General features: G+C 39.0%; 1 protein-coding gene across 1 annotated transcript in view; it reads right to left on the bottom strand.

Annotated features, from left to right (window-relative positions):
* Positions 1 to 12,729, bottom strand: part of LOC114054289 (cAMP-dependent protein kinase inhibitor alpha-like) — a 74,561-nt gene extending 61,832 nt beyond the window's left edge. Inside the window, exon 1 of the mRNA XM_027877486.1 lies at positions 12,665 to 12,729. Within this exon, the coding sequence (XP_027733287.1) occupies positions 12,665 to 12,679 (15 nt within the window). The 5' untranslated portion in view covers positions 12,680 to 12,729. The remainder of the gene's footprint in view (positions 1 to 12,664) is intronic.
* Between the last annotated feature and the right edge of the window lie 2,327 nt (positions 12,730 to 15,056).

Genomic DNA, 15,056 nt, shown 5'->3' with positions numbered 1-15,056 from the left:
TCAGGGATTATCTCAAATTGCTTTGGTATTTCCCAAGTTTATCTCATCATTAATGGCATATTTCTGTACCAATTCAGTTTGCTTCTGATTCTGTACATTTCCAGGAATTAAAAAATACATTTAGCCAGCCATTCTGCTTTAGCAGTGGCACCATTTCTTAGTGCATTAAAGCTTTCCTAATGAAATGAAAAACCTTTAAAAAAAATCAGATTCAATAGGATGCCCTCTATCAAACTATCCAGTTTTTAGATTCACTTATAGTAAAACAATGACTTTTGAAAGATAGATCCACACTGATATATTGGTTTGTTCTCTTTGGAAACTAAAGTGGAGGTAGGTCAAATTCCATTTGAACAGATCCAGAATTTGCTTTTTCTCTTTCACTAGCTCCCTCCATCACAGTGAAATAGGATTAAAAAAAAAAGTTCAAGGAAGGCTACTCAATATTTTAATTAAAAAAGCCTGCACTTTTCACTGTAAACTTCTCAGAAAAAAAGCTAAAGCAGTGAAATCACTGTAAGTCAAGCAGCAAGGCTGCCTCCACTAGCTTCTATCACCTACTAGGCAGCTGAATTCCTTCACTTATAAAGACCCACCTAATTTATACAAACTCCTTTTAAGTCCAATCTTGCTTTATCCTAAGGCTCAGTTTTAATGGAGACTCCAACTGGAAGAGGGCAATCTGGGAAAGGGTTAAGGAAACGATTAGTGTGGTGGAGTCCTAGGCAAGGGATTCACTCTGTGAAAGAGGCTAGAGTTTTATTCCTTTCCTGGAACATACCAATGTCAGCCTCAAGTCCTCCAACACTCATCCTTTTATCTCTTGCAAAGAAAATCTGTCTCTTTTTCAAGATGTTTAGTTTCCTCATTCACAGGGATTGAGGTGCCATGAAAAACTGCAGCTTAAGTTTTAGAAGGATTTCTTGCTAAACAAACTTCTGGACATTTTCTCCCACCCTCTCCCCCTATAGTTTGTGTTGTACTCAGCCCTAATCTCTCTCCTGAGTTCTAGTCCTTTATCACCATTCACCCATCAGACATTTCAAACTGGATATCCCAGAGGCAGCACAAACTCAACATGACTAAAACAGAAGGATCACCACCACAGTTCAGGTCACCTAAGTTTGTCACTTCAATGTCATCCTTGACTCCTCACTCTCCCCACCCCAGCGGTATACCCAGTCATTTGCCACGTCTCCTTTCTATCTCCCTTGGCTATAGATAACACCCTAGTTTCAGGCCCTCAACACCCTCAGTATGCCTCATAATTGGTCTCCCTACCTCAAATATACCTCCTCACCACGAATTTATCCTCCACAAAGTTATCAAAGTAATTGTCCTAAAGTACAGACCTGCTCACATCACTCCCCCTCCTGCTTTATAAACTCCAATAGGTCCCAATTCTCTGTAAGATCATATATAAATTAGTTTAGTACCTAAAGCTCTTCACAACCTAGCCCCTTTACTATCTTTCTAGTTTTCTAAAATGTAACCACCCAACACCCACTCTGCAGTCTAACCACATTGGCTTACTTGCAGTTTCTCAGAGATGACATTCCATCTCTGCACCTCTACACAGGCTGACTTTCATGGCTGAAATGATCAGAAACCTAAGGCTACCCTCCACATAGTCTGAATGTACCAATATGTGTACATGAAATCTCCTCCACTAGAATATAAGCTCTTTGAAGGCAGGAGCTCTTTTCTTTTGTATTCCTACTACTCAGGTACAGGGTCTGGCACATATTAAGCCTCTAATAATGTTTGCTGATTTTTATAAGAAATAGTAAATAGGCATTGTGGATGTACAGTCAAAAGAAGAATGCCCCTACTTTACCTTCAAATCTAACTTTCTTTAGCAAAGTAACTAATTCCAAATAGTGTTTCGGTTTTCAAAGCACTGATAGGCTGCATTTTTAGTCCTAAGTGCTTTTTTTTTACTAACCTTAAATATTTCCATGTTAAAGGATACAATTTGGACCTTAAATTTCTCTAATACAGAAATGAAAAAAGTTAAACGTAGTTTGGTTTATAACCTAAAGGGAGGTTTTTAAGCAGACTGGATGATTCCCTGCTGAATCAGTTAGATGTCACAGTGGATAGAATTTGAGGCCTGGGGTCAGGAAGACCTAAATTCAAATCAGGCCTCAGATATTTACTAAGACACTTAACTACTCTGACTCAGTTTTTCCATCTATGAAATGGGATGATGATAATAGCACCTATCTCCCAGAGTTTTTGTGAGCTCAAATGAGAAATTTGTGAAGTACATAAAAACCATGCCTGGCACACAGGAGGCACTTAATTAAATTCTTGATCCTGTTCCTCATAGTAAGAATTCTTCAGATATTGGCTGGACCAAAAAGCCACTAAGATTATACCTGATTTAGCATTATGTTAGTATCTTATTCATTTCTTGCAAAGGTGTCATGAAAAAAAAAAAAGTTCTAATGGGGCCACTACAAAATACACAAAGAATATATTATTCTCTAATAAGTAATACTTTCTAACTAAGAATTCAAGGCAGAATTTTGCTTTTACAGGACTCAAATCTGCCTCCAGAACAGGTTAGTTTAGAAATCTGACTGTCCTTAAAATAGTACTGGATTTGGGCAAATCTGTCAAGTTTTCCTATATGGTTACATTGGGTGTCAGGCTCATGTATAACATTATTTCTGCTGGCCCCAACAGGATCAAATTTAGAAAATGGGTAAATCACTAGGTGCAATTAAGCTCTAAATCTCCAAGTTGGTTGTTTTTGGTATATTTCAATTATTGAAGAAACAAGATGTGATACAAGAAGGATCAAATGTCCAATAAAATTTTTGTGCTATTCTCAATCATATATACAGGGGAAGAAGGTCACACAACAGCTTATGTCGCTGCTATTTAATGACAACAACACTTATGCCAGAATCCTATTCCTGTCCTGCCTGGCCAATATAGCACATTGTTAAAGCTGGTATTACGTTATTATTCATCTAAGAGATGGGAGGGCTTATAAGTTTTCTGTCTGTTTTTTGAGAGAAGCTAACTTTTATTATGAAATGATGAAGTAAAAGGCAAAACACACATAAGGTGATAGTACGTGTGTGTGTGTGTATGAGATTCAGGAAAAAGAGAACATCTCTTGAAATACTGCCCTGACTTTATAAAGTCAGCCTAATAAGATTTTCTAAATGTTTACTGGGGGGGGGGAATTGGCCATAAGACAGGATTTGTCCCTGCCTTTATTAATATGTTTAGGTTCTAATTAGCACAAATATCATATACGTGAACATGTCAAGTCCCCCCTTTCCTAATGACAAAAAAAGACCAGTTGTGCTCACCTTAGGAGGCTTAACATCTTATAGCTCGATCTCTTCCCAGAATATTTCAAATGGTTTTAGACTTTGGCTTACATAAGACATATTCATTTATGGATGGGGTTGAGCTCATTCTGATTCTGGATGAAGCAGGGCTGGGACTATATTTCATTTAGGCCTTTCATTCTCAGTACCCAGCACAATGCCTTGGCCATATTAAGGACCCTGTTATGTGCAGGTTGAATTGAATCGAATGAGAAAAATCAGCAAAGAATATGGTTAAGATATGACTTGACAGTTGGAAAATTGTCATGTTGGATTAGATGACTTGCCCAGTTTTGGAACTATAGTAAAATCTGCTATAGGAGAAGTTCTTTATCTAGAAACCAAAGATATCCAAGAAGTCCATGAACTTGGATGAGAGAAGAATTACATTTTAATTTTCACTAACCTTTAAGTAAAATCGAGCATTTCTTGCCTTCTCTTCCCCATGCTCACCTCCCTCAAAAAAACACCACACACATTGTTGGTACAGTATTTGCCTGCCAACAATATGGTAGAGTAGAATGAGCAGGTACTAGAGTTTGAGAACCTAGGTTCAAATCCTACCTCAGGCACACAAGGTATTTAATTTCCCTTCAGTGTCCTCATCTGGAAAATGAGTATGTTTGACTAGATGGCTTCCTGAGACTCCTTCTAGCTCTATGTACTATGAACTCCAACTGTGAATTACAACATCATTTCTTGAAATCTGTACTAGGTGATGGCTTAGGCCTTTCAAACCTTACGTGCATTAAAGGGGAAAGACAAGAATTCTGCCTTGTAGAGAACTTAAAAAGTGTCCCCAAATTATTTTAATTTAGAAAGATATTTTTAAAAATACATTTTAAAATATTTCAATGATATCTGATTTCATAGGTGTAAAATTCATGTAGACCAAACGACAACATCACAGAAAGTGTACAAAGGTTGCTATGCTTGAAAATACTAACACCTTGCAGTCAGTCTTTTTTATAAGGCTCTTTGAAATTAACTAGGCTATTTCTTGGAGAAAAGTCATATTCCCAATTTCCAGGTCTATAATCCAAAGCCTGTTCATCTTGTTAGAATCTGCCACAGCTGGTGATCCACCTTGGAATTGCCAGCAATCCCAATAGATATTGGCAATTTCAGATCAATTAGGAAATTTTTTTAAAAGCATCTAAATACGTACATATATACATACACATACATTCATATATTATAACTATTTTAGAAAATGGGGAGTGCAGAGCATCCTACAATTATCTTCATTTTGGAAAATTTTCATATTGGCTATTGTACATCTGACATCAGCTTTGTGGCAGATAGGATAAAATACTGAAAGAGTGAAGTAATGCTATTCAGATCATTCTTGTGTAAACACCGTTCTGTATTCACCAGTAACTTTGAGTGCTGGCAATCCTTTAATACCTTTTATATGAGTACACTGAATTGGAAAATTTGACCTTTCAGAATTTCTGAGATGCAGAGAACTTTCTGGAATACTCCATCCTACCTCTTTGCTTTTACTAGCCCTTATTTCCTAGTGACATTAGAAGCCTTTGCATTTATAAAAATTTCATGGTGTTTCCTAGAGCACAGCCAAAGAAGTTCCTTATATAATAGGTCTGTGAATACATCTGAAAAAGATGAAAATATATTTAGAATTCAATGGCTCATGATAAATTGATAAGAATGAAAGGATTCTCATATGTTGTTAATTTATCATTAAGATATTATTTATCATTGTGAAAGAGACTGCTTTGCTTGTGTGTGTCTGTGTGTGTTCATGTGTTTTAAACAGTTCACTGATGGAGGCTGCTAAATGTTGCAGTGAATTGAGCACTGGGTTACGAGTCAGGAAAACCAAAGTTCAAATTTTGGCTCAGACACTTAGTAGCTGTGTAATCCTGGCGCAGATCACTTAACCTCTCAGCTTGTTTCCTAATCTATAAAACTGGGATAATAGAAGGACCTATTTCCCAGAGTTTTGTGAGGTTCAAATAAGATAACAGGTACAGTGTTTTGCATACCTTCAAGAACTATGTAAATGCTAGCATCATTATTATCTATTAAAGAGCTAACTGATGGAAGCAACGGTAATACTGGGTCTAAATGGTTAGGAAGGGCAGAGAACAGCATAAATGTAATTTGCTGAAATTGCTCCATGTTCCCAAATTTTCCCTTGTAGCCTATATAACTAAAATAGTCACTTCTGTAATGCAGAGGAAAACCAAACAAGGAGGTGTTTATGACTAAGAGGTTTGAGCTGCCCTTGTATTTTCTGTTTTAAAAGGAAAAAAAACCCTGATATTCTTCTACATGACCCTCATCACCAACATTGGCACATATATTATAGTTTTCTATGCTTTACTTTCTCTACACTCACTTCCTGAAATATTGTTTAACCCTTCCCCAACCCAGTTCCTACCCCACCATTCCTTTTCACCTCCTGAAATCCTATTTGTTAATGTCTAGTTAAAATGTTACTTCCACCATGAAGTCTTACCTGATCTTCTGTCACCAGAAGTGATCTCTCCTTCCTCTGAATTTCTATTGCTCCTTGTCCAAGACAAACATCCACATGACATTTGTCATACATAGCCTTGTATTTATTTGTATGCTTTTTATTGCACATCCCTAAGAAATCTACCAGATAGGATACCTGAGGACAGGGATGGCTTTCATTCATTTTAATGGCTCACAGTCTAGCATAATGCCAAGCACTTAAGACATGTTCAGTAAATATTTGACTGCATGAAAGTAATCTCTAATGGGTAGAAAATTCATAAGACTTAAATAGATAAAACTTTTCAAGGTCCCTCTCCCCACCCCCCAAATCCCCAAAGCAAAGACAAAGACATTTAGTGGAATAGCATAGTAAAAACATTTACCCTGGAACATTCCTATTATCATAAATTTAGAATATGCCTTCCCACAAATATTAGCCCCAACTTTGATTATTCCAAGCAGACACTCTCACCCCATTTTCTTACTTCCACTTAACCCCATAAATGCATACTCAGGCCAGAACAAAATGAGTAACAGCATTTTAAAAAAACTGTTGACTCCTATTATAAAATGTGAGTCAATTTCATTAATTTTCTTCAAATTCTGGGCTTCAAGAGAGGCCCCCTTCATGGTAGTTAGTCATCAGTAAAAGAGCACTAGACTGAAATCAGGAGGTATCTGGTTTACAATCCTGACTGTGATACTTAGTAGCTGTAGGACCAGGGGAAGGCCACCTAATCTTTGAATCCGTTTCCTCAACTGTAAAACAGGGATATTAAGGACTACCTAGATTACAAGGTTGCTATAAGGCAAGTGCTTTTTAAACCTTAAAGCAGTACTTTTTTTTTTTTTTTGGTGAGGCAATTGGGGTTAAGTGACTTGCCCAGAATCACGCAGCTAGTGAGCTTAAAGCAGTATTAAACGTGACTACTTCTCTCAAACGGCTTTGAACAAATCACTTAAATACTCACCTAAAATGAATGAGAGCAGTATCTCTAAAGATCCATTCCCTTCCAAATCTAAAATATTAAGTTTTTTAGAATTGAAAGGGAACTTGGAGAACATCCACTCCAAGAATCTCATTTTGCAGATAAGGAAAAACTAAGGTCCCGAACAGAAATAACAGCTGTCATTGATCTAGTGCTTTATATACATAAAAGTTATATATGTATGTATGTGTGTGTATATACACATATGCATTGTTTTAGTTCCATCTCATGTGATATATAAGGCCTTAAGCTGAGTGTGGGAAAGGAATAAAACAGGGGAAACTTTCCTGATTATATAATTGAAAGATTGTGCCATTTCAAAAATAATCCCCCACCCAGACTCAGAGAAATATCAAAGAATCACAATGATATAAGACAAGCATATCACCCAAAGTAAATCTTTCCTTGCCTTCTGATAGGCTTAATCTGGAAAATGCCCAAGAGTCAAAAGAATTACAACTGTTCTTCAAAAAATTAACCTCAGTTTGTAACATATTCTAATCTATGGGTTTACAAAGCTTTTTGTTAATAAATTATCCTTCAGGAGCAGCTAGGTGATGTAGTGGATACTGGATAGAGATCCAGCCTTGGAGTGAGGACCTGAGTTCAAATGTGGCCACAGACACTTGACACTTACTGTGTGACCCTGGGCAAGTCACTTACCCTGATTGCCTCACCAAAAAAAAAGTTATCTTTAAAAAAAAAAATCCCTCCCATCAATAGGTATTTATGCAAAGTACCAATGAATAATATGTATAAAACATGCACCTTACCTCAAAAAGCTTAAAATCTATTCCAGGAGAGAAGACTAATTCACAGGTACTAGCAGCAAACAATACAAGATAATATATGATTAGGTGCTAAATAACGTGACAAAGACTATATATCAATAAGCATCAAGTGCCTACAATGTGATGCAAGGCACTGCCCATAGTCAGCTTGGCAGGGAAAGCTTCATGGAATCCCCAATTTGATTTCTCCCACCCTCATCTTTCCAGCCCCAGTTACTAATACATGACCATAAAGACAAAATTTTGGCATACAGGCCCTTGTAGTAATTCAAAACAAGGCAAAGATGACTAGGTTGGCAGCACAGAATGGAGTAAGGGAAAAGATACCAGAGATTTTCATCCATATAGCAAATCTGAATCTTTCCAGTTGAAATTCCAGTTGTTTTCTTCTATGCCCAATTCTCAGTGATGGCTGAAGACATATTGGTCTATATTGGTCTAAATGGAGGCCACACCCCTAAAATGAGATCTTTTGAAAGGAAAAAATATAGGTAGATATGGAAAAGTAACACCAGTTACAAATCTCCCTCTAGGTTTCATACAAGCCAAATTTAAATTCATATATTCATAATATGTGAAGCACCTACTATGCACAGGGCTCTGTGCTGCATACTTGAGAAACAAAGAATTAAAAAATGAGCTAGTCTTTGCCCTCAAGGAGCTTACATTTTATTGGGGGCTACAACATGTACATAGATAAGGTAATTCAAGGGGGGAAATGCACACTTCACATTTGGAATAAGTAGTAAGCGAATTACCAATCCTTTTATTCATCAAATAAATTGAAATTTCTTTTCTACTCTTTATAAACTCTGCTTATTTCAATGTCATTTAGTAGCATGAATGGCAGTACTAAAGGATGTTCCGATTTTGAACAGATCATTTTGATTCTTGCTCTTGTGCTCTTTAATTTCTTGACATCATTTATAATTTATTAAGCTAGATCATGAATGTATTTCATACATTTTTTTCTAATCATCAACTGTGACTTCATAGGTTTAGGTATATAACTTAAAAATTTCATACCATAAATAAACTTCCATACCCTATCAACAACCTGCCTACTTATCTTTTAGCAGCCTTTACTAACATTGTTTTATCTCTACCACTAGTTTTTGGGTTTTTTTTGTTTTTTGCCAGGCAATGGGGTTAAGTGACTTGCCCAGGGTCACACAGCTAGTAAGTATCAAGTGTCTGAGGCCAGATTTGAACTCAGGTCCTCCTGACTCCAGAGCCTGTGCTCTATCCACTGCGCCACTTAGCTACCCCTTCTACCACTATTTTTGAAGACCTCTATTAGGTCTAACAATAAATTAAATTTTATGACTGCCCTAGGATGTATACCAGCAAAAGTAGTAAAGTGGTTAAACTAATATTCTTTTTTGCCTCCCATGACCTGAATTCAGACCCATTTCTCAAGAACGGACAATTTTTAAGAGAGCTGCATTGATGAATTCTACTAAATGTAGAAAAACATTAAGCTCATTCCCAAATCAACACTAGGTTTTCTTCTCTTTTCCCTCTTGTCAAGTGTTTACATGACCCCATCAATGATGTTCTTTCTCTCCCTCCCACCTCAAACACCTGTAAAATAACTACACCAGTACTGATGGCTATCAATGCCAGCAAATCAAATTTATTTCTTGTTGAAAGGTCACATTTTCTTTAGGAAGTTATTTCTATAAAGAAGACTTCTACACACACACCGCCCCAACCTCAGCACTACCTTATCCAAAGAAAGATGTCTTGACATTTAAGATATATAGCTCAAAAAATTCTGTTAAGATCAAAACACAAACCCAAAGACTTCACAACTCTGTGGGTTAGATTTCTGAAGATTCTAGATGTCACATTTTATTTACTACCAGATAAAATAACAGTCTTCAGAAAATACCACCCCAAGGTAAAACTTGTTAGGAATGTAGGGAAGAAGACTAGTAAAGAATTGCATGTTCCTATTACCTTCTCTAAACTATATTTTAGTTATACTTTTATTTCTTCAAGCATTTTGGGAGTCAAAATCCTCAAAGCAATAATATGCATATATAATATACATCACATGCTACTTAAATTCTATTTGTTGATTAAAATTAACTGATTCCCAATGCACATTAAACTTAAACCATAAAGAATATATTCACCAAAACCTTATTAATATCCTCTAATTTTTCAAGATATGGCAATTCTATCAAACAGCTCACTTGGGACTGCCATCACTTCTTGGTTCTATAAATCCATATTTGATTCTTTAAATTCTCATTTGCAAACAGATATAAAAAGGAAGAGAGAGTTTCTTCAAGGTCTTTTTTCTGGTCAAACACAATGAGATATACTAAATTTTACAAAGTGTTTTGGTGTTTTTTTTTTTGTTTGTTTGTTTTAGAGCCAAATACACATCAGGAAGCTAATGAAGAGAACAAAATAACTTTCCTCTATTGTTTCTGCTAAAATAAAATTGCACAACTGTTGAAAGTCTCTTATATTGCAAGTTTAAAGATAATAGAGTTGGTTCAAGCAGAATACCACTCCTGCACACACACTGGCATAAAACAAATCTTACTGTCTGTTAAGTAGCATATTCCTAAGTCTTGTTACAGCAATATTATCCACTTTGTAGCATTTTTAAACAAATGTTTGTCATTGAGAGGCAATGAAGGCAAGGAATAAATAAGGTAGGGTATCAATCTTACAATTTTGGCTGGAAAAATTATAAAGAAATAACAAATCTCCAGGTTAAAGAGGAGACATGCTTAAGTACTTTGCATTAACACAGATTGGAATGCCCCAAGAGACAATACTATGACTAGCACAAAAAAAAAAAAAAAAAAAAAGGTAACGCAGTGAAAACTGGGACTGAAGGAATACAAAGACCAAAATATGATGCCTGAATGCTTTTTTATGCACCACATTTAATGAAGTTTAAAGGGGAATCCTGGGTTGACACACTTGCTTCTCTGGAAAGGCTTTCCCATAAAGCTAACAGATGGGGAGGGATGGGGAGGGAGGAGGAGGGCGGGCAGGGGATGTAGAGAAATAAAGGAACAGTATGAGATTCTGATTGAGTCACTGTCTATACCCAGGGCACCAAATATCTTGGTTAACACTGCATATACAATACCCGCACTCAATTCAATCCTTCTGGCAGCTACAGTGATTACAACTGAGCTGTGAAAAACCATGTTTGTAGTGGGCTAAAAGCAGGGTTTTCCTCAGCACTGCCTCGGAAGGCGCCACGCAGACAACAGCTGCACAAGGTTGCCTGTTTCAATAGGATAGAGAGCTTGCAATTAACCACGTACTGCAATACCCTTCCTAGGTCCTTGAAACAATTAGATATAGAAAAAGTGTGTAAGCAGAAGAAAACATGTCTGGGTTACCATCACCCCTGGCAAAGTCCAATCAAAATAAATTACTAACGTGGAGGAGGGAGACATTGCACACATCTACAGCAGGCACTTAATAAATACTTGATTGATACACTTCAGTAAAAAACAATCACACTGAAAAGTGGGACGCGCTTTGCAAAGGCATTGGGCGCAGTACATTCTTCAAATAGGAAATCTTCTTAAAGAGTCAATGGAGAGAGCTTTAGTTTGGAAAATAGGTACAGAGTAGATACCTGCTATCTAGGATAGAAGAGGGAGGGGTGGAAAAAGAGGAGAGAGAGTTCAGATAGCTTTTCCCAGTTGGGAATGCAACACTCTGCTTGAGAAACCTGCTGCTCTACGGATACCGCATATCGCAGGAGGTGGGAGGACGCAGGCAGAATAAAGGCTCTAAGGATTCAAAGCCCTGGACCCTCCCTTCTCCAAAAGCAGAGAAAACGTGGCTGATTTTGTTTTTCCATTAAAAAAAATCCTTTTCCCTCGCCTACAGCTCTCAAATCAATCCTTTGCAAAATAAATAAATACCGATGCCAGCCAGCCCTTGCTCCTGCCTCGCCTTTCGCAGTGCAGGGCACCCCCGTAGTGTAAGGCACCCCCGTAGTGTAAAGCCGCAATCGCCCCTAGGGCAAACCACCTTCCTATTAATACAGAGAGCGCAGCCAGCGACAGCAGTGGCTGCAGCACCAAGCAGCGGCAGCGGCAACCGCCCCCCCCTCCGCCCCTCCCAGCCCGCTTACCTTCCCCAAGACCCACTCAGTGCATTTTCCTCCTCCCGCGGCTCCCAGAGACCTGCTGCAGCAAGTCACTCCCCTGCTCCAGCGGGGACTGGGGGGTGGGGTAGGGTGGGGAATTTGGTTGGTGTCCTAGCCCCCCCCCCCACCTTGGCCCGAACCTCCTCCCTCCAACCTTAACTGTCACCGCGCCCCCCTTCTCCCTATTCCCCTCCTCCCGTGCTCCCGCTGCGGCAGCTGCTCCACTCACCCAGCTCGGGCTGTGCATGAAGTCATCTCCCCCCGCCACCCCCCCCCTCCTCACTCCATTCCTCGGCATGGATCACCACACTCAGCTGCCAGCCACAGGGGGGAGACCAAACCTTTTCAGGCCCCCGGGAGTGCGCTCCCCCGGAGAGCCTGCGCGTTCCGACGTGGTTTACCCCCAATTTATACCCCCTTAAAAATAAAGCTGCAGGACTGGAGAAGAAAGGGCGACGGCTGAGAAAGATTTCTCTCTATAAAGAAGCATTTTTCTCCCCGAGCCCTCCCCTGGCATTCCCGATGGATGGATAGCTCCATCAGGCTGGAGTTTGGCTGGTCCTGGGCTCACTCTCTCGTACCCCGATCTTTATTAATGTTATGGGTTTTTCCCCCCACTTGGATTTTGAAATTAAGCGTTCTTTCCAGACCTTTCCGATAAATGCACAAAACATGCATCCGATTCCAAATGTATTTATAAAGAAAAGGTCCAAATGTTCTCCTACCCCACAAAAAACTCAAATCTTACCCACTCCCATTCCTTACCCTTCCCGACTCCAAATCTTTCATTTGCAACCCCCCACCCCATCCTAAATTCTATTCCTACCCTCAACAACTAAAACAATAAAAACAAAAACAAACAAAAAGAAAAAAAAAACAAACAGAAAAAACCTTTCCCAAGCCACTCACGGTAGCGAAATCCATCCTGCAACAGCCAGGCGTGAGTCTGCTGCTGGTAACTGCAGAGCCGCAAAGAGGCGGGGAACAGAACAGAGAGAGAGAGCAACCTGGAGAGCTGCCCTAAGCAGAATGGGACGGGCTTCTTCTGCTAGAGGGGGACCTGCAGAAGCAGGGTGGGGCCTTTTTGCAGCCTGACAAGCCGCAAGTGATGGGAGTTTCCCTTGCTGGTGTCCCTAGCATTTGGCAGCCCAGAGGTCTGCACCACCTCCTTCCCAACTGAACATTCGGGAAGCTTAGAGCCGCATAGGAAAGGGCAGGGGAGGAGAGGAGGGGGGCTGGAACCGGGTGGGGGTAGCTAGCCCCTTTGTCAAGGGGGTGGGTGGAGTTAGGAATTGATTGTTTGCATCGATGAGCCTTTGCTGTCGGTAAACTGCAGCAGGAGAAGCTAATGCTTCCAAGTTAATTGGAAGTATCCCAAAACACCAACAGCAAGGGGCAGGGGGGTACGGGGAGGAAAACCTGTGGGAATAGTTTTGCCCTAACCTTTACTGATGAAAGATGCCTAAAGGCACAAAATCCCTTTCCCATTTCCAGCAGCTGTTGTCAGGATTGCCGGTACTCTGGGTCCTTGGTTACCAAGGATTTGATGGGAAGATGAATAGGGGTCTCTAATTCTACATTGCACTTGCTTTGGTGAGGTTTCATATAGAGTCGACCATCACTGGATCAAATTGGCTTTCCGCCTCAGATTGCAGCCTAAGCAAAATCTAGGAAGAAGTAATAAAAAGGGAAGTGTGATTCAAAAAATCCTCCAAATGCATAAAATTCCTGGGAATCAATTAACCAATTTATGCTCAAAATCTATATAGACCCAATTACAAAAGCCTCTTTAAATAAACAGTGATTTCAGTAACTGGAGGAATAGTCAGGGCTAGTGGCTGGACCATACCAATAAGATTTTTTTAAAAATGACGACACTATCTAAATGAATCCACAAGTTTAGTGCCGTGCCAATTAAACTACCCAACAGATACTTTACAGAGCTTGACAAAATAATTACAAAAAGGCCATTTTAATATAGGAAGGATGTTCTTAAAAATCGAAAGCTAGTATTACTTACAATGGAAAGTACTAGAAGCTTTCGTCATTGCAGGGGAAAGCTGACATCAAGGGACTGCAGAAGGACCAGCTGATAAAATAAACACCTCCTCCACCTAGCTGGCTAATACCTGAAACGCAAAAAATTGTAGAATCACAAAAACTGAGAGTTAGAAATGATCTCAGAGGTCACTTAATACCACCTATACCTGAACAGAAATTTCCTTTACCCCATCCCAGTCATCCAACCTCAGTATGGAGCGGGTTAATCCTGGGAACCCACTCCCACCTGAGGTAAATTTGAAAAGGCACTCCCTAGCAGAAGCTTAAGGTTGATGAATCTTTTTAAAATGAAAACATCCCTTTGAGAGAGAACACACAAAATCCCACTTTATGTCTCAATTACGTCTCAGTGTAAATGGACCGACCACAAAATCTTCCAGTTAATTTAGATCCCAGAAAGAGCATTAAAGGCCAGGGTGTCTGAAAGGGGAAGAAGAGGAATTCTCTGCCTGGGGCAACAGCAGTAAGATTCTTTTTATTTAAGGTCTTTCTTACAGAAATAGGGACATCCCTATCACGGTGTTTTAAGCAAAAACGGGGTGACTCGTTGCTCGAGATTGCAGAGATTCGTATTTAATGTAAAGGTTGTATTAAATCTATGGTTTGATTTGTACAGCTTTAGACTTGGGACTTCCCAGGAAAGCTTCTAGAACAAGTAGGTTATATTTGCTGATGAATAAAGTATCCATAGGATGCTTTTCCTTGCAACTTCATGCTCCTCAAACTTTTGTAATCCATCTCTTGGTCCCATGACTGTCCTGAAACGATTCTCTCCAAGATCACCAATGATCTCTGAAATTCTAAAGCATAGCCCTCATACTCCTTGACCTTTCCTTATTATAATAAAGAACTTTGAGTCTTAATTCAAACAAATGTCTTACCTTTGTGAGAGGTGGTGAGGCCCCAAAGCTTTCTACAGGAGAAACTGAGTCATCAGGACATTGGAAGAATAGCTGCCCAAGTACATGCTTAAGGTGGGTGTGAACTGATAATTGTACTCTTTCATTTTCCTGGTAAGCTTATTTGTAATATGTGCATGTATTTTTTTTCATTTCCCTTAAGATTTTGTTAACCTTTTGTTATTTCAAAATTTTTCATTATTATTTTCTCTAGTTCTATAAACTATTCCCTTGGTAATTTGGTATAACACTAAATTTGTGAATTGGTTTAAGTAGTATTGTCATTTTTATTATATTGGCATGACCCAACTATGAGCAATAAGTATCCCTCCAATTATTTG

Source organism: Vombatus ursinus, unplaced genomic scaffold (assembly GCF_900497805.2).
Source record: "Vombatus ursinus unplaced genomic scaffold, bare-nosed wombat genome assembly UNPS02014812.1, whole genome shotgun sequence".
NCBI classification, from domain to species: domain Eukaryota; kingdom Metazoa; phylum Chordata; class Mammalia; order Diprotodontia; family Vombatidae; genus Vombatus; species Vombatus ursinus.
This window is presented reverse-complemented; position numbering and strand designations above follow the sequence as displayed.